At 37.8% G+C, this 18,959-nt stretch overlaps 2 protein-coding genes and 1 non-coding gene across 4 annotated transcripts in view; 1 reads left to right on the top strand and 2 right to left on the bottom strand.

Annotated features, from left to right (window-relative positions):
- The window catches only part of LOC139975837 (serine/threonine-protein kinase mTOR-like), a 97,830-nt gene extending 86,077 nt beyond the window's left edge, over nt 1-11,753 (bottom strand). The window contains exons 1-9 of one of the 2 annotated variants that reach the window (XM_071984061.1): nt 11,621-11,753; nt 10,085-10,335; nt 8,435-8,667; nt 7,826-7,927; nt 6,364-6,462; nt 5,209-5,343; nt 4,398-4,460; nt 3,728-3,898; nt 239-351 (exon numbers count right to left, since the gene is read on the bottom strand). In XM_071984061.1, coding sequence (XP_071840162.1) covers nt 239-351; nt 3,728-3,898; nt 4,398-4,460; nt 5,209-5,343; nt 6,364-6,462; nt 7,826-7,927; nt 8,435-8,667; nt 10,085-10,292 — 1,124 coding nt within the window. In that variant the 5' untranslated portion in view covers nt 10,293-10,335; nt 11,621-11,753. The remainder of the gene's footprint in view (nt 1-238; nt 352-3,727; nt 3,899-4,397; nt 4,461-5,208; nt 5,344-6,363; nt 6,463-7,825; nt 7,928-8,434; nt 8,668-10,084; nt 10,336-11,620) is intronic. The other variant, XM_071984062.1, reaches the window with a different exon arrangement.
- Nucleotides 11,754-12,378: 625 nt separating this feature from the next.
- On the bottom strand, nt 12,379-12,493 carry LOC139976590 (U5 spliceosomal RNA). Its single transcript, XR_011796222.1, has one exon. It is a non-coding gene; the product is annotated as a U5 spliceosomal RNA (small nuclear RNA).
- Nucleotides 12,494-13,933: 1,440 nt separating this feature from the next.
- On the top strand, nt 13,934-18,521 carry LOC139976066 (ubiA prenyltransferase domain-containing protein 1-like). The gene has a single exon (XM_071984483.1). The coding sequence runs from the start codon at nt 14,269-14,271 to the stop codon at nt 15,442-15,444; it is 1,176 nt and encodes a 391-aa protein (XP_071840584.1). The 5' UTR covers nt 13,934-14,268; the 3' UTR covers nt 15,445-18,521.
- Nucleotides 18,522-18,959: the final 438 nt, after the last annotated feature.

Genomic DNA, 18,959 nt, shown 5'->3' with positions numbered 1-18,959 from the left:
TATTGAAAAGTATGGTTGTATCATTTGCAAAACGATGAAGCCGATGCCTAACATATCGTTCCTGGTACGATTTTGCTGTCCGTACTTATAAATACATGTTACCATTACTTCGAAAGTCATAAATATCTAATCCCACAGAGCAAATTTTGTGTCCCACAGATTTTAATAGAAAGTAGAGCATTCACTACCAACACTCTCGAAAAGTAAAGTGCATCACACAGAAAAAATGGTTGCTTACCATTCCACAAATTCCTTGGGTTGGAAGGCAGCCAGTCTTGGTAACAGGGTGAACAACGACTGTTGAATTAGTGCATTGCGGCTGGCACGTAATTTTAACACTTGAAAAGAAATCTGTGAGAACAGATCCAAAAGCGTTTTAGTAAAATCAAGCAGTGTTCGGCATCGATTACGACACGCCAACGTTTACCTGTCTGCACATAACTACTGTACTCTCATCTACCAAGTTCTGTATATTAAATATGATCCTATCTGTCTTTATGCTCAACTTTTTCAGCAGACATCACTGAGCATGGACAAGTGCAGAGATTCTACTGATAAGTCTGAATATTCAAAAAATAAGATAATATTTATATTAGAAATATGTAATACTGTTCTCAGGTTGTCAGGCCATACTGCCTTAAAAGTTCGGTGAAAAAGGCCTTTGATGTAAACCCCTTAGCACTGAGTATTTTCAAATCTAGATACAAGTGTAATCCCGAGATCAAAGGGAACTAAAACAAGAGCATCAATGACGCAGTATCTCAATACTGGAAGTTTTAATTTTGATTCCTAATTTCAAATCTTTGCTCTGTCTCTACAATTATCAATATCAATCATGGTACAACAAATATATAACTTGCATTTTTGCTACTTTGCCACGAATAGTCTCTGCAGGTTACACTTTATCCTGCTAGTCTTGCCTTTAGCACTCATTGCCTGTTAGTCGAAAGAACGACGTTGCAAGGTTTAGTAATGTCATAGAATATTTAAGAACTTGTTTTTTATGTGGTATCCTTCATCTTGGGTCAGTCTCTGTTGGACTTTTTGGTCATATAGTTTGACGTCAATGACAACGGCCAAATTAGAAGAGGCGAACAACTCGACCATATTCTTGATGCCTGCCTTGAGAGCTAGGCCTATTGACCTACTGTATGTTACTGTAGACTGTAGTGGTGACTACCATCAAAACTGTGTCCACTTCTAGATATCAAAACAACCCACGTTTTTCCATCTCAATTTTTCTTACATGGAGATTTCATGGATTTATGACTTGGAAAAAATAATGTAAAAGAAGATTACAAGTTTTTATATGCAAGTGATGGGTGGCCTCCTCCTCCCCTAATAGCCACCTCAGTTCCTCTCCATTTTGTTATTTTATTTTAATTCTTTGTACATTTGATGTCAAACATTACAGGTTCAAAAGAAAGCTAATCATACTTCTTATAACCTTATACATCTTATATCCTTATAAATAAAACATAACCTTATACAATTTTTATAGTCTTATAAAAGTTGTGATGCTATGGCCGGCTCCTCTTTTATACGTACCCATCAACAAACTTACCCTGGTCCTTCCTAGGAAAAGCTGTCTGAACACCAGTACAATGCTAATGTGGCTATCACTGAAAGCCTAATAGGCCTAGGCCTATATATATATTTTTTTAAATGCACTAGGCCTACAGTAGGCCTACAGTAAGTAGCCTTCAGAAATACAAGAATGTGTATACGTAATTATACAAAATACATGAAGGGCAATCAAACAAACTTATCATGGCCCTTGCTCTGAAAAGCTACCTGAACACCAGTACTATCCTTAAATGGATGTTACAAAAACGAAGGCCTAATATAAATTAAATGCACTACGTAGAATTCAGCAGTACAGAATTTGTATATATAATTAGCATGCAATACACTACACCTGGCGTACCTAACTACAGTATAGACAATTGGTCGCGAGGGTAGCCATTTTCGTATATCTAACATGTAGCTGCCATGAGTCATAGCCAATCTGCTACAAAACAGACTTGGGGGCGGGGCTTATTCATCAAAAACGGACCTTTTTACTAAAAGTAGGGGCGGCAGCTCAGTATTGTTTTAAGAAAGAAAAATCATTTAAACATCAAATAAAGCAAATAAAAGCCATAAAATGTCATATACAGCTAGTAAAATTCTTATTAATACCTACCTGTAAACAACAAATGAAAGTTTAAAATGTTAATAAAATATATAATACATAGGACCCTATCTTAGACGATACCACTGTTGACAGACAATTCTATTCTATTCTCTTTCATAAAACATAAGTTTTGGAGCGTGTGCAAAAATGGGTTGTTTAAACTGTATTTCGGTCCAAATTGGCCCAATTTGGACATAAATCGGTGAAAAAGTCATAGAATGAGATAAAATTCTCAAATAGAAAATAGTAACTTTTGTTGGCCTATATGATATATGCTTGCTCTGAAAATTCCAGAGAAAAAGAACTTTATATGAAGACGCTGAAAAATTTTTAAGAGAAGAGAGAGTCCCACTTACTGTTACAATATCTCTATACATGTAATGTATTGAGATAAAAAATGGAAGAAATTCAGAAAACTTGTAAAAATTTCTACATTTACCTTCTTTGAAAGATCGTCCAAGTCTTCTGTTAATGATTATCAACATTAAAGGTCTGATTGAAGACATTTTATCGAGTGAGCTTTTCATTTAATTTGGTTCCTTTCAAAAGATGCCACATATTGTCTTATCAGATCTTAGGTCAGGCTACTTCACCAGAAGGTTGCTAAAGGGAGTAGCAAATGAAAGTAATGATGTGTCTAGTGAAACTCAACTTTCCATCAAGTACCACACGCTTCAAGCAAAACCACAGTCAAATGCCCCACCAGAATTTCCCCACTATGTGGTAAAGTACAGATACCATGAACAGGGTTCTGCCCAGGGTGGAATGAGTGCCGGCAGGCTATCTAAGCGGAGCGCCACCATCAGTTGGCGCGGAGCGTACAAGAAAATTTTGGGTTTTGGAAACCCCCCAGATGGCCGGAAACGGCCCTTCCCGAGTATTCTGAGCCACATTTAGATAGCTTTGAAATGAGATCTCATGTCTGGAATTTTTCATAATTAATGAAAAAAGTTAGGACAAATATCTGGAGCACCAGAGTACAGACCAGCCGGTGGTGCCTATTAAGTATACTAGAAAGCAGTAGCAATGCACCGTGCACGTGGCTGACTAGTTCGTGTAGCCGTCACGTATAGTCACTACGAGGCGGAGTGCGCTGGTCGTGCCTAATGCAATATGATGTAAATTCACCCGCTACGAAGGTTAACGGCCGTATGTGTACTAGCTAGCTGGATAGTGCCTGTGTCTCGCGCGATAAAAATAGATATAAATGAAACTATCAAAAGTACGATCGGGAGTTGGAAACGGAAAACAGTCATTGGTCTGGAATGCGGAACTCTGGTAATTTTTACTAAGTATGACACTGTGATGTGTTGGATATTTGAAATTTGAACAGTTATGAACTGGATTTCCCCTAGTCTCAAACAGATTGTTTCTGTACGTTCGACCCTCCGGCTATGGAGCTGTTTTTTGGAGTTCCTATCGAAAATAAGTGCCGGTCGGAAAAGTCACTCAGGCAGATTGTGGCGGTCGGTAATTCAGCGTGCTGGTCGGGCCCGACCGGCAGCGGCAGAACCCTGCATGAATATTTCTTTACAAGAATCAGAAGATTACCTCATGAAATTTGTTGGCCATCAGCTCCTTGCAGTATCTGCTCTCTGAAAATCGAGACTTGATTTCGACGTTGGGGGCTACCAGTGAGAAGATGATATTTTGAGAATATGCGGATTGGCTGGGTGTGGGCCCACCTTGAGATCTACTTCGGCTATGACTTGAACCGACGTCCTGTGACAGAAGAAGATGAATCGCTCAAATACGATAATACAAAAATCAGACAGGTTGTCTATAATGGTTTCATAAAGGATATATAATCGTTAATGGTTTAATTAATGATTAATTAGTATAAATAAAAGGAATATGTGGTCCTCTGTTTCTTTTCTTCTTTTTTTGGCTACATCATCCAATCAGAAATTTATGGATGATGAAAAAAATTCAAAGGATACAAAAGATCAGTCAAGATATCAGTGCGTCACTTAGTCGCTATACTGTTAAGTCTTTGCAGGGCCACCAAACTTTGAAAAGGGAATTTCTTTCCTATTATTTTTTTTATATTTTTTATTATTATTATTATTTATTTACAATCACGATACCCTATAGTAAATTAACTGACAAAACACCACTGTCACACGTTTCATCGGGTGTTGCTGCTAATAAATGCAGGAACGCTGCTGTGTTATCTGGAAAAGCTGAGAATAAAGCCATCAATCATTTCTGAACCACTTACTCTAAAGCTGTGTTCATGCTGCATCTGCTGTTGGTAGATTTCCTCTTTTTCCAATCTCATTTTCTGCAAAAATAATCATATCATATCATATCATATATCATATCACATATCATATCATATATCATATCAAATCAAATCATATCAAATCAAATCAAATCATATATCAAATCACATCACATCATGTACCATATAACATCATATTATATCATATCATATATCATATCATATCATATAACATCTCATATAATATCATATCATATATCACATCATGAGTAAATAAAGAGAGAAGATCTACATTTTGTTTATTTGTTCACTCCTCCAACTACATCCCATAGAATTGATCTACCTTTATGATTTGCTTAAATATCATAATCATACCCATTAAATCATACATATCAGAACCAATGACTAGGTATAGCTAATGCTGTGTGACTCAGAAACGAGACACGGTACCTCCTCCGAACTTCACAAACAGTCGATGTGGATGCAGGATTGGTCTGCTAAGGATTGCCTACTAAGCCCACTACACCGAAAAACTTTATCAATGATGAAACATTTTTGTTAAGGTTGCATTTTCCAAATTGCCAAATTGAATAGGAAACTTGTGTGTTTTTTCATGAAAGCACAGAAATATTCATGCACAGCGTACTCTGGATCCCATGAAATCTCTCCTTTACACAGTTTGTTAAGAATGTTTCCATCAGGATCACCGACTGATGACTCATAAATTTCATCATTTTACATGTTTTTTTCTTCTTTTTTTCAAAGTCATATTTAGAACTGACGAGTGATCGTCTGAAACGATCCTTACCTCGCCTTCTGCACAGCTGATCCGGATCAGTTCGTTGATGATCAAAAGTGCTCCATGGAGTTTATCGTCTCGGTTTAGTCCTTTCTGTTTCTCGATAGGTTCCTCAAAGCCCCTCATCGCTTCTTCGTAAGATTGCTTCACATGAGTGGAAAGAAAATATTCAAATGTTTATCTTGTGTAAGACAAAGAAAAAAGAGCAGGCTAAGGTGAAGGCACTTAATTACTCTCGACACCCTTATGATTTGATATACTCTGTTCAAAGTAACATATTTACAACATCTAACAAAGTTCTGGTATTTGGAAAAAGACATATGCTGGTTAACTTAGAGCCTGTTCTAGTTCTCTTCATGCTTAAACTGGGCTGCTTCCAACACAAATTTTCCTGGGTGTCACAAGAGAGGGGGGGGGGGGTAAATATATCCTGTTTTTTATGATTCCTTTAATACTGTTACAAAGCAACTTAACCCCCAGATCAGGTCAAGGGTCATGTTTTACATAATATTCAAAGTATCAGGTGCCAGTTAACCTGTAGATTTTGAACACGTTTTATACTTAGTTTGGTTAAATACATTATCCTCCCACCATAGATTCAAATATGACGATCCAATTCACTTGGAAGCTTTCAAGAACGGAACGAAGTACCATCAAGTGAGATGATGATGACAATTGAATGAGGTATGGAGATGAAATCAAGTTTATGCAAATTGATAATTTGCATATTAAGTATGATACTTTGCATATCAAGTATGTTAAATTCAATCAAAAAGTATGGAGATGACATTGAGGTATATTAAGTGCCTAGAAGATATCACGTTTATCCAATCTGTGAAGTCAATATGCGGCATATGTCATGTGCCAAGTTGATATGAAGCAGACCAAAGTATGGAAATCATATTAAGTACACATTTAGTATATATATAAATATACAAATCAAGTACACATCTAATATATACATATATATATATATCAAGTACACATGAAGTATATATGTATATCAAGTACACATCTAGTATATATATATAAATATACATATCAAGTACACATCTTATATATATATATCAAGTACACATGAACTATATATATATATATATATATATATATATATATATATATGAAGTACACATCTTGAGTATTTCAAGTATGATGATGACTTACCTCATACCAGTGAGGTCTCTGCATCTCTTTGGTTTCTCTCTGGGCTGTCAGTTCCAGACAAGCTCTCAAAGCTGCTGCGGCAGCTTCACGAATAGCTTGCTGTTTAAAAGAGGCAAACCACAACGTTGCAGTGAATGTCAGGAGGTGTAATAGAGTAATGTACTACTATCATCACTTGCAATTCCAGACTGCCATGGTGTCAACCTACCTAAAACGATGTTACCATAGATGCGCATGAATTTCTCCGTTTGTAGTTTACACCACAGCAGGTAGTCTAACACCAGCGTCATTGTTTATTTATTATTGTTATCAATAAATGGGGGGGGGTTTTGGTGGGGGCTAAAAGTGTTTCACAAATTATGAATATTTTGTTATTGTGTAATGTAAGCTTTGATCAACACTTAATAACTAACATAACAAGATCATAAACCACCTGTTTGGTACATTTTTTTCCCTTTAATAAAAAAACTTTACTTTCATGTCTCCCTTCAACACACTTGTACACCCAGTAAGAACATCCTGTTTTGCTACTCGATAACAGATTTTGGGATTAGTCATACTATCAGTGTACTTGCTTTGAACTTTGACACAGAAAGAATAGTACTAGCATTTGGGGCAAAACTTGTCCCCACTGGCCGCCACTGCCTCACCGAAATTTAAGCAGTATAACACGTTTACCTCATATCTCAGCCATCAGGACTATTAAAGGCTTAGGTTTGCCAGGATGGGTATCTGTTTGTCAGAGTGTAATGTCAAACTGAAATCCAAACTTAAAACTGAGCTAACATCTGGAATTAAACTCACGGCTAATTTACAATGGTCATCCAGTTGTCCGAGATGACCAAATTTCTGTTTGGAGGTTTTCTTGTGGAGGATTAGTTGTTTACATCAAATTATTGTCAAATTATTGTAACTAACAAAAAATGTAGATATGTAAAATGATAAAATTGGTAGCCCCATTCATCACCTTTGGAGATACTGAAATAAAACCAAATAGAGGTAGGCCTATGATCCACCCGGAGGATAGTTTGACTGGCCCAAAGCTGGTGTTCTATTCACTTAAACCTACACATCTCTCCTATAGTGAACATATTGGTCATTTCTCTAATGCTTTGCTGCATCTCTTAGGAAAACCAAATTTGCTGTCCGGACAACCAAAAGGTACGAGGCATGGTTGTCTAAAGCCCGGGTCACATCAGCGCGATTCAACGCGCGATTCAACTCGCAATACAATTGAAGGTTGAATCGCGTAAAAGTTGCGCCGTCGATTTGGGTTGATTTGCAATAGAGCAATGTCCTAATCAGCGCAACTTCTCAGAAGCAACTTTTCTGATTCGCGTGATTTTAGTTGCGAGTTGAATCGCGTGTTGAATCGCGCAGATGTGACCCGGGCTTAAGGGAGATATTTGCCCTATAAACTGAACATTTAATCATAACATTTTTTAAAAAAATGCCAATTTACCTTGGGATCTCTAACTGCATTGAAGATGTTGTCAAAGAAAGGCTGGACTTGTTGGAAAAAGAATGTTGGAGCATGTTCTGCAAGCTCTCTCAGCACCAAGACCTGTTTGAGATTTCGAGAAGAAAAAAGGGGAAATAAGTCAAACCGCTGAACTCAGTACTCACTACCATTTCCTATTTTGCAAAACTGGCTTTTAATATGTCACATGTCTCATGATTCTGGATGACAAATTTATAAAGTACATGGCACTAATGAACATACTTCCTAATGAACGATGATTGAAGTGACGCAAGATATTTACTGAAAAGTACTGAGATAGTCACTTTTCTTTCCTTTTCATATTTTTCGGTAGCATAACAGCCATTTTCATGGCAAAAATTAAAGAACGAGTTAAATTTTTCAACCAAACTCGACTTTGATACCCAAAAAGATACCAATTTGAACTAAAGTAATAGCATTTTAGAGATTACACATTTATAATTTTGATCATTTGATGTAAAGTCTGAAGAAGCCATACATGTTGCAATAAAACAAAAAATTAATTAATTAATTAATAAGGTAGAAATTTCATCCGAAAGTCTTCAAATTGCAAAAGGAAGGTAAACTAACCGCTGCGTGTCTTCTTCCTTCATGGCGATCTCCTCCCAGGTATTCCAGAGCCCTTCGGACCTCAAACTCCACGTACTCGGGTGTAAAAGTACCCCCCGCCAGAGCCAGTCGCCCCATGGCCTTAGCTGCCATCTCCATGACGATGACATCACTGGACGGGAGTAAATTCCTCAGGTAGTTTGCAAAACGGGTGATTCTTGTTGCGATGTCTCCATCCGCGCCGATTAGACTCACTGTTAAGGCCAGAGAGAAACGAGAGGGGGGTTTCAAGCATAGATCATCAGTTTGAGTACCTGTACAATGTCAACCTGTACTCTCTCACCATGAAATGTTTCATTTAGTTTATTATCTAGTTCACTACGTTGTGTCCTTGGGTAAGATGCTTTATCTCAATTGCATCTCTCCACCCAGGGGTTAAATGAGTACCTGTGAGGTAACTTGTCATAGGGCACAGTATATAACTGCAGCCGCCTGGAGGGATTGTCTTTGGGAAAGGTTATCATTGACCAGGGGTAACATATCATCTGTAAAGCGCATTGAGACCTATTGCTGGTATAAAGCGCTATATAAAAGTGGAATATTATTATTATTATTATCTTCCCCAAGGGTAAGGATACCAACAGAAAACTCATTCCAAACCATATCCATGCGATGATTATGTATGCACACCGACTGATGCCAAGCCTCTCCTTTCGATGAGTAGTCAGAGAGTCCTATATGAGGCAGACATGTTATTACTGCATCCACTCCTGCACCCTGGACTGCTAGTTAATGTCCGAATGACATAGACAAGAGTGTATGTCAGCACCTGTTCACTTTCTCAAATATTGCGAAGGGGGGGGGGAGGGGGGTGCAGGAGGAAGGTACCTCATTCATCATCACTGTAATGAAGCTATGATGAAGTAGGTAGTTTCAAACTATTTAAAGAACAGAACCAAAACTCCATTTCCCAATATTCGAAAATCAGAAAAAAACAAATCCACGGAAGATTCCACTCAACAGAGCTACAAAGTTGCAAAGTTGAACAGGTCAAGAGAATCTGCCCCTTGGTGCTAATTTGAGTCCAGGAATAATTGTGGGGTGGACCCTCTAACCGCTAAGCCAAGCCTAAGTTCACTGCACCATGGTCATGGTAACATTTTAAACATTTTGAACATACTTTGCAACCAGTGTCACTTATACACAGTGATAAATCGTTTGACGATGTCAACATATGGGATGGACGTCAATTATATAATTCATCAATGTTTAAGAAGAAATAATATGATCAGAATTTACTGTGGTCTGAAATTCATCATCTATCCACATCATGTCGAAATTCATAATTGCAAAATGTGTGCTTTACAGGTGTCACCTGAACGAGTGCATGAATTAGTCTGTCCATTATCGCATCATCACAAAATGCTATATAACATGGTCAAATTGCTATACAAATCCAAAAATGTATCACACTTTTTTCTTACACATGAACTGTATTATTTTATAAGAGACAAATTTCAGAACCTTAAAAAATTATTCCCTGGAGTGAGTCCATTTCAAAGTAAAAGTACTACCTACACATTGTTATATATATACACAGATTACCACGTGCATACAGTACAGTTTTACTAACAAAATGCATGAATGGAACTCTACCAATGACATACATACCGATGGCAAGAATCCCTCCCTTCTTTTCATTCACATCCGTGCTGGAAACTAGTTCGAATATGTGATGGTTGAGATCGTCCATGAAAGAGGCCCGCTCATCGGCAGACACTTCTCTGAGCTCTGTCGTGACATAGTGCTGCAGAGCTTTGGCGGCTTTGGTCCTGGATTCTTCGTGACGGCTTCTAAGGCCGTCAATAAACTGACTCATGGCTGGAAAAGTCGCTCCAATGCTTTCCTTACATCATAACCATCTGAATGGGGGATGCAAAAAGAATAATACATGGAAGTTGATCCAAATGGTTTATGAATCGCATGGTATGTGAAAGCATTTGCAATTTGAGAAAGCGAAATAGTGAGATAAAATTTTAAAATTATTTTAAAGTATAATAATGATGATGAATCTGATAAAATTCTTTGTCCTTAGCTTTGTGTCCTAGCAATTACCAAGCACTGCCCAAGTATATTTTGTGCCTGGATCCTTGCGATTAACAGTGTGGAAGTGGTTTCTGACAGCAAACCACAATATTATGTATACAGAGTAACCACAGGTTAGCATGTACACTTTACGATCAAAGCAGTTACCTAGCTGACAATGAATGCTAAGGTGAACATATTTGGGACCCTCCATGCTAAAATCTCCAGTGCATCTTAGCTGAATAAAAGAAACAACAGATATTTGATGGTATCAATACAATATTATCTTTGAAAGAAACAAGAACCCTAATGTCCAGCTTTCTGACTAAATGCCAATGACACCCCTTGACCAATAATGAATTACAACATACAACTTTACAAGAAGGCATTGATCCAAGGGTCTCATGGGCAAACACAAACAATAATCAGTTATAATTTTGTAAATTCCAAGAACCAAATGCATGTTTACACAGATGTCCTTTCATCAAGCTTATTAATTTGGTCAGCCAGAGTTTTTACGACAATCTCATGAAATTTCATGATTTTACTGTAGCATTTTACGGCAGCATTCCGCTCTTTTTAAGAGGACTGCATGCTGGTATGGTGCATGTTTTTCTTTTTAAGGCTAGTGCCATGGAAATTGTCCGGAGTTTCGTCAAACTGCTGCCAAGATACAAATAATCTTGATGTGCATGTTGGTAACATATATTGCAAAGGCTAGACTATAGATCTGTAATATTAGAGATATCTTTTTGATGTATTTTGTTACATGTTTTGAGACCATGTTTGCTGTGCAAACAACCAAAATCAGTAAGATCTGGTTGCTTAAGGGAAAACCAGAGAAACGTTTGTCTTGCATCACAACAAACCAATTACATTTTTATTTCAGACAACAGCATTTTCAGTGTTATGCTACATAGCTTAGGCTAGGCCTAAATTAAGCTAGCGTCACTGTGGAGTATGCCAAGACTAGCCATACTACTAGGTTAGGCCTAACGAGGAACGTTAGGCTTACTTAAAACGAAAGCAGTTGCTCGCATGAATGAAATAGGCCTAACTTTCCAGCAAAAAGACTGCAATTAATGGCACGAAATGGTACTTTGTTGGAATAGAAATACTAACGCTACACCTTTGCATGGAACATTAACAAAGATAAGTTAACGCAACGCAATGAACTGGTGCTAGTCTTGTTGCCGTAACCTGTTCAAGTTTAGAATGAAACAGTGCTACATATGAACGAAGTACAGTAATTAAGGGATAATCATGCAAGGATGTAGAAAATAACTCGATTCCGATCGGTTAGTGCTATAAACTAACATGAAACAACAAGGACACGGAACGTTGTTTTTCGTATATATCAACATGAATTTAGTTTGGAGGAAGAACAGCTATGGAGGAAGGGAAAATTCACTTAATTTGAACCGAAATGTTACTGAAAACTTGTTTTGGGGAAGGGGTGTAACAGTGAATGGGAATGAAAAGCAAGATACCGAGGTTAGGGCCACAATGGGATTGGCAAGTAATTTGGATGTTTCAGAAATATCTTCATTCAAATTTCAGCCTTACAAAGAGAAAAATGAGGCTACGATTCCATGAGATATATTATTGTTATTATTATCAACATGACCTATACCCATGAAAGACTGCTACCCCATCCAACACCTCCCCACCCCCCCCCCCCTACCATAGCTGTCCTTAATACAGAGGTCGTATGCTTTTCATCATGATTTAAAGATGTCTTTGGTGTGGAGAATAGAAATTTGATTCTTTAGAAGAAATTAGATTAGACCTAACAATCATTGCAACTTGCATGATGCATGGAAATCTATCTATCCAACAATGTTAGGTGACCTTTAAAAGTAACTGTTATGTTCGTTTTGTACCCTTCTTTCGAAGGGTTGAGAAAAATTGAGATAATCTCATATATAGTCCTTCACACGGAAATCTTTAGTAAAAGGCGAAAGATTTATGCGTATTGTGAAGAACTCAGAGTGAATGTACAATGGTTAACTTGAAGTTCTTATAACATGTGCAAAATAGTTAATTCGCAGTGAATACGGAACGGTCAGGTTTTACTTGTTGAAATCACTCGAAAATTTTGGTGAGTACTTTCATTGCAAAGTCAAATGTGTTAGGTTGCAGGAGAATGATAAAAACGTCTTTAAAACCTTCAAAGGTATTAGAACAACGCATAAATTCATCTTTTTCTCGTGAATTTATCACAGTTTATCTTGCAACGATATGATTGGTTTAAATTTGAATATTCAACAGATAATAGTACAGTTAATGAGTGTAGATATGTATTCGCCTCGCTGCGCCAGTACATGGTGGGATACTTTGGAACGCCAAATGGAGTTAGTAATATACAGTGTACGGAACCCGGATGCATACGTTATTCACAACGATGTAATTGACTCGTTTTGTTTAAGTACATGTCACCAACATATAGAGAGCCTATGCACGAAACGAACAATTTGGCCGTCTACTCTCAACCCAAGTCTCCATACATCGTATGATCATGGCGGGGTTACGTCGAGAAAGCATTTCTTTTTTCGCGTTCCTTTAACTCAATTTATCCCGCAATGATGTGATTTATTCAAATGCGAATATTCAAAATATGTTATATCTATCTTCGCCACTCCAGGTGTGGTACCCACATTTAAAGTTATGTATAACCTCTCGAAAGGTTAACCAATGACGGCGGGACTCAGCAAAAGCCGCGACTTTTTTTCGGCCTCTATGTCAAAGAGCACGAATCAAAGTACAGGTGAACAGAATGTGTTAAAATAGAGAGGTTTGGACATAGTTTCAAGCATTTTATAAAGATTTTTTTCTAAATCATTAATTGAAACACTCATTAAATTGCATTTCTTAGTCAAAAAGGAGGGTCTGTTACATTCCAACACGGGGAAGAATACGACCTCAAGATGTAAAACCTCTCACAACCATTTCAGGAATATTTGTAAGCGCAACACATTGCTTTTAGACTAATTATTATAGGCCTACTATCCCTCAGAACGTACCATTTGAAATGTTAACGTCTATCTGAATCCTCAACCCACACAACCTATCTATTATACACAAACATATGAATTCGCCTCTGGTCCTTCCAGACAGAATTATGTCCTACAAATTAGTATATAAATATGTCATAAGGGGTAAATTTAGAGTTCCCCTCCCAAATTTGATATCCGTCGCACGCCACTGTTGCTATCGTTGATTAGTTCTGCTCTTCGTAGCATATCTGTGGTCGTTGTGAGGACACTGCTGTAACGTACCGAGGTCCTATTGTCAGAACCCCCTCCCCTTATTTCATGGTTATGTGTTCTTCCTCTACAGGATGCTCGTTCACACACGTATCACAAAACGCACCATAATTTCATAAGTGAGTAATAAATTGCGTCACAAACCAATGACGTCATTACAAATCATTTCATCATTGGCATTGGAGGCCGCCATTTTAAGTAAAAACTATAAAAACTATTAGACATGTATTTCTCTTCAATTTAAATTAATAGCTTTCAATAACTTGACCTTAAACTTTTAAAAGACGATACTTATTTTTTCTTATATCGAAATGTATGAATCTAAATGATAACATGACTAACAGATATCGAAAAAAAATTCCAGTCACCGCACCTAAACATCAGCAACGAGAACTGAAATGTCAAACATGTGTGGAAATTTGAGAACGTTGGACAAATTAAAAAGTGAACAACAATCAGTTGGTTTATATCAAATTTAAATCATAGGAAACAGAAGTGAAAATTATGGAAGGCAGTAAAGAAATTACCAGCATGGATAGGCCTACAGAGGTGGACCTAACGTTACAAATAAGTACTAACGTTAGTACCGACTTGAATGGTTTATCAATGCCTACAGCCTGTACAGGTATCAGTAGCGCGATAAAGTTTCAGCATAACTATATAACCGCTAGTGTTCCAAGCTCGGAGAACTGTGGCATAGAGAGTCCATCTGGATCAATTTCTAACGTCCATAGAACTTCATGTATCGACGGTCAAGCTTTGGAAATATGCAGTAAAGAATATAATACTGTAGATGTTGCCAGAACTTATTTAAGTGCCCTGAGACCTTGGTCCTTTAGCACAAGTCTCATTCCATTATTACTTGGTACTGCTTTAGGGTACAAGGAGATTAATGAAGTCAATCTTTTTGTCTTCTTTTTCACCGCCATTGCAATTTTGTCGGTGCATGGAGCTGGAAATCTGGTAAATACTTATTACGATTTCAAAAGAGGCATCGATTCCAAGAAAAGTGACGATAGAACGCTGGTTGATCAGAAACTTTCCCCGCAGGAAGTTGCATCGTTCGGTGCATGCCTCTATGCCATAGGTTGTGCATCGGTGTTGTGCATTTGTCTGACGTCCAAAGCCAGTGTTGAACACATAGCCCTTGTCTTCTTTGGTGGCCTTTCGGGCTCATTCCTTTACACGGGAGGCATCGGCTTAAAATACCATGCGTTCGGAGATATTGTGATAATACTTTCGTTTGGACCTGTAGCAGTGATGTTTACATTCATCTGTCAAACGGGACTGTTGAAACTATTACCGTTTTGGTATGCAATTCCAGTGGTGCTTATAACTGAAGCTATTGTGCATGCCAATAACAGCCGAGATGCTGAAAATGATATGGCTGCGAACGTGACGACGGTTGCCATTATGCTCGGACCAACGGCATCCTACATTCTATTCTGTTTCCTGCTATTTATACCTTACATTATCATCGTCGTTCTCGGAGTGAACTTTTCCAAAGCCTTCTTTTTGCCATTTTTGACGTTGACTGTCGCTTTCAAATTGGAGAAAGAATTCAGAAGAGGTAACCTGAAGTTATTACCATATAAAACAGCGCAGCTGAATCTACTGTTTGGAGTGACGTACGTCATGAGCTGCCTATTGACGAGTAAAGAATATTTACCAGGATTCTGATAATAAACATCTGAAACGAATTGAGGTAGAAGAGTAATCATTGTAGCTCACTATATATTCTTCCTCCAAATTTACTTCCTCGGAAAGAAAGCCTTTAAGAATGTAATAGTTCTACTCCTCAATTGAAAGTGCAATTTTAGTTCTTCTTTTAAATCATGTAAACATTTGACCTACAAAATGTAAAACTAGTCACTGTGACACTGTTTCCTTATGATGCTGTATGCATGTTGTGTTTTAGTAACTGTGATATCTTATCTTAGCTACATTTTTTTCTGTTTTGCACCATAAAAACTTGAAAAGTTTATTACCAAAAAGTTATAATTGCCCACCTTGCCAGGTTAGCTGTTTGACTGATTTTAAATGGTGTGAAATGTCTTTTGCATAAAGTTGTACTGTAGGGTCTATGCAGTAGTTTGTGGTTGTAGAACTTTACAGACTGTCATGAAACATGACGTATCAGATTAACTGAAAGAGTTTGTTATATAGATAACCTAGAGTTACTAAAGGTTCCAATCCCCACAATGAAGTTTTTCCCCCAGCTTAATGGGGTCAGATATGTATTTAAGTGCTTGGTTATATTTGCATAAATTTAAGCGATATCATATGTAATCCTGCAAACACAACACTGCTATTTAAACTCTATTTGGAGTAATCTTTTTCTTCTTAAAGTTGTTAGAGGGTTAGGGTTAGAGTCAGGGGTATTAGTTGTTAGAGGGTTAGGGTTAGCGTCAGGGGTAAGACAGGGCGTATTTCTCTTGTAGTATTTCTGACATTTGGCAGTTTTTTCAGTGTATCATATTAAACGTTTTATGTATAGGGATGAAAATGATGAGGAACTAAGGGCCAAATGACTGATGACTGCCATACCTGGCTAGCAGCCCCTCTTAGATCCCTGAGAATATAAAAACAGGTTTTTAAAAAAACAGCCAGGTTTTTAACCCTAAGTATCCCCCCCCCCCCTTCCCAACTAAATCAACCACCTCAGACACAATGTTATTTTTGAAAGTTTCAATGAGTAGCAAGCGAAAGTCTATGCGACACTTATTTACACTTATTAGAAATAGCACAAATTTGACTACCACCTACTGACTTTTATACCACGATTTTTGTTAAAAGAAAATTGCTAAAATAAATATTCATATATACTGTACTGTCTTGGTTACAAATTTACCATTTCGAATTAATATTTTGATCATTGTAATCCTTTCTAAAGACTTTGATGGCTGGTATGTGCCATTATTAATTAATAATTAATTGCCATCACTAATTAATTGATAACACTTTCTTCTATGTTTGTTACTGTATGTTGGCTAATGTGGTATGTCAGTGTTATAAACTAACGACTACATATGCATGCATTTTAGCCGTTCACTCATCATGTAGATTTTACTGAATGGATGTACGCGTTGTATGCATTTACCTCTGACCAAACATGAACAATATCAGGGATCTTTTCAAGACTCTTATTTAGCAGTATTGAAATTGTATTTATTTTACTCTGTTTATAGACCTGTAGCAAACATTGTCAAATTAATAACTGTAGCATGGCTTTCCCACAAGTTTTGAACCATGGTTCATGGACTAGTAGACCTAACCAATTCATCTGGTTATGTCATTTGAGTCATCAAAGTAATCAAAGTAACCAGGTCTGAAGAGAGGGGAAGGAGAAGGCAGGCTGCACTTCGTAGGCTCATGTAAGGGGTTGGGTGGCAATATATGGAGAGGTCTGTGGGAATATGCATAGCTCCCAACTCTCTCGAAGGCAAATGCTGGTCCATGCCACGAATCGCCGTCCTGGGGGAGGGGTATAAGGGGAGGGGGTGTCCCCCTCCCCTTTTGAATTTTTTTGGAATCCTGGTGATGCCTACATGTGGTGGCACTTAGAAAGGCTTTTGTCACCCAAAATTTTCTGAGAAATATGCATTTTTTTGTGTAACATCAATAAATTGAATAGTAGGTGATAATTCATTCTTTCCCGTGGCATGAAAATGTTCGCTGCTTGCCCCAATGAAAAGAAATATAGGCTAATTTGAGGTTCAAATGATGCTGTAAAGGAGGTTTTATACTCTATTATGCTAAATGCTAAATGCTAAAGAAATGATGGTTGCTAAGTCAAAATTTGATGCAATTTTTTTGTTGTATACTTGACAATTACAATGCGGGTTTTTCGGACGCTTGCGCGGGTCAGCGGGTTTGGGTGTTAGAATGCGGGTCCAACCCGCGAATTGCGGGTCAGTTGGGAGCTCTGAATATGGGATGAGCAATGTTCTCATTTGCATAATATCTGGTACTTAATAAATGAATAATGTAAGAAGGGGGGGGGGACTGGTTCTTGATACCCCGGCAGTGTTTTCCGTAAGTTGATGTCATGACAATCGCCCAGTTGGCGTAAGTTTGTTCGGTACATTTTGACTTGTTTTTTTTTTTTTTGTGATACTGGAATTTGAAGATGTCATTTGAACAAATTAAAAAGTCCTGTTAGTGCTATATTGTTTGTGCTTTGTGTTGTGTTCAATCTGCAATGTGTACATATATACCCTCCCGGTTTTACCGGGAGACTCCCGGTTTTTACCCGAATATCCCGGCCTCCCGGATTCATATTCTATTCTCCCAGTTTTTAAATGTTTCATCACTTGCGACATTTCTGAAAATAGCCAACAATTAGTCCTATGCTTAGTAATTCCCCACAGTTCTGCTGAACTGGAAAGGCTATTCAGTGTAGTTCGCAAGAACAAGACAGACAGTCGGTCAAGTCTCAAGCTTGATGGGACTCTATCTACTCTATCTAGCCATGAAGTCGGAGTACCCAGAGTCCACTCTTCCCTATTTCAAATGGAAGCCTACTAAAGAAACCCTGGAGAAAGCGAAGCGAGCTGCGGTAAACTATAACAAGAAACACTGATTGGATGATTCTCTCACTGTATTGCATAAGTAGACTATACTTTTTTAGGAGTATTTATATCATTTCAGTTGAAAATTACCAACCTCCCTATTTTCCCCTTGTTCTCCCTATTTTTTGGCCCTGAAAAATGTTTTTCTCCCTATTTTGGGGTCAAACAGGTTGATAGGTCTGCCTGTTGGTGTTTATGCTGGTTTTGATTCAAGAAACCTTCGTCAATTCAATGAGTGGACCAAATCCATCATCAATTTGCCACTTCAGATATATACAAGGGCGGCGGAACCGGGGGGCACAGGGGGCACGTGCCCCCCCACTTTTCCTGAGGTTAAAAATGTGCCCTTTTTCTACATAAAAATTTCTAAATAAATAAAGAGTTTACAAAGCAAAACCCACGTCGAATGAAATATTTCGGGAAGTTTTAAATGTTTACTACCACAGGCGTAGGAGCCCAATTTGATTTTGGGGGGTGGGGGGGCTGTAACGACTTGCCCGAAAAACATTACCAAAATTTTTCGCGCGCTACGCGCGCTTTCAACATCTTAATGTGCATATCATATAGGCATGCGTTGGTTAATACATCGCATGCCAGTAACATACAATCATTTGCCGTGTTATA

This window comes from Apostichopus japonicus, chromosome 11 (genome assembly GCF_037975245.1).
Source record: "Apostichopus japonicus isolate 1M-3 chromosome 11, ASM3797524v1, whole genome shotgun sequence".
Lineage (NCBI taxonomy): Eukaryota > Metazoa > Echinodermata > Holothuroidea > Aspidochirotida > Stichopodidae > Apostichopus > Apostichopus japonicus.
This window is presented reverse-complemented; position numbering and strand designations above follow the sequence as displayed.

Bases quoted from the DNA above. Each gene is read 5' to 3' on its own strand.
- LOC139976066 (XM_071984483.1), top strand. From the start codon at position 14,269: ATGGAAGGCAGTAAAGAAATTACCAGCATGGATAGGCCTACAGAGGTG.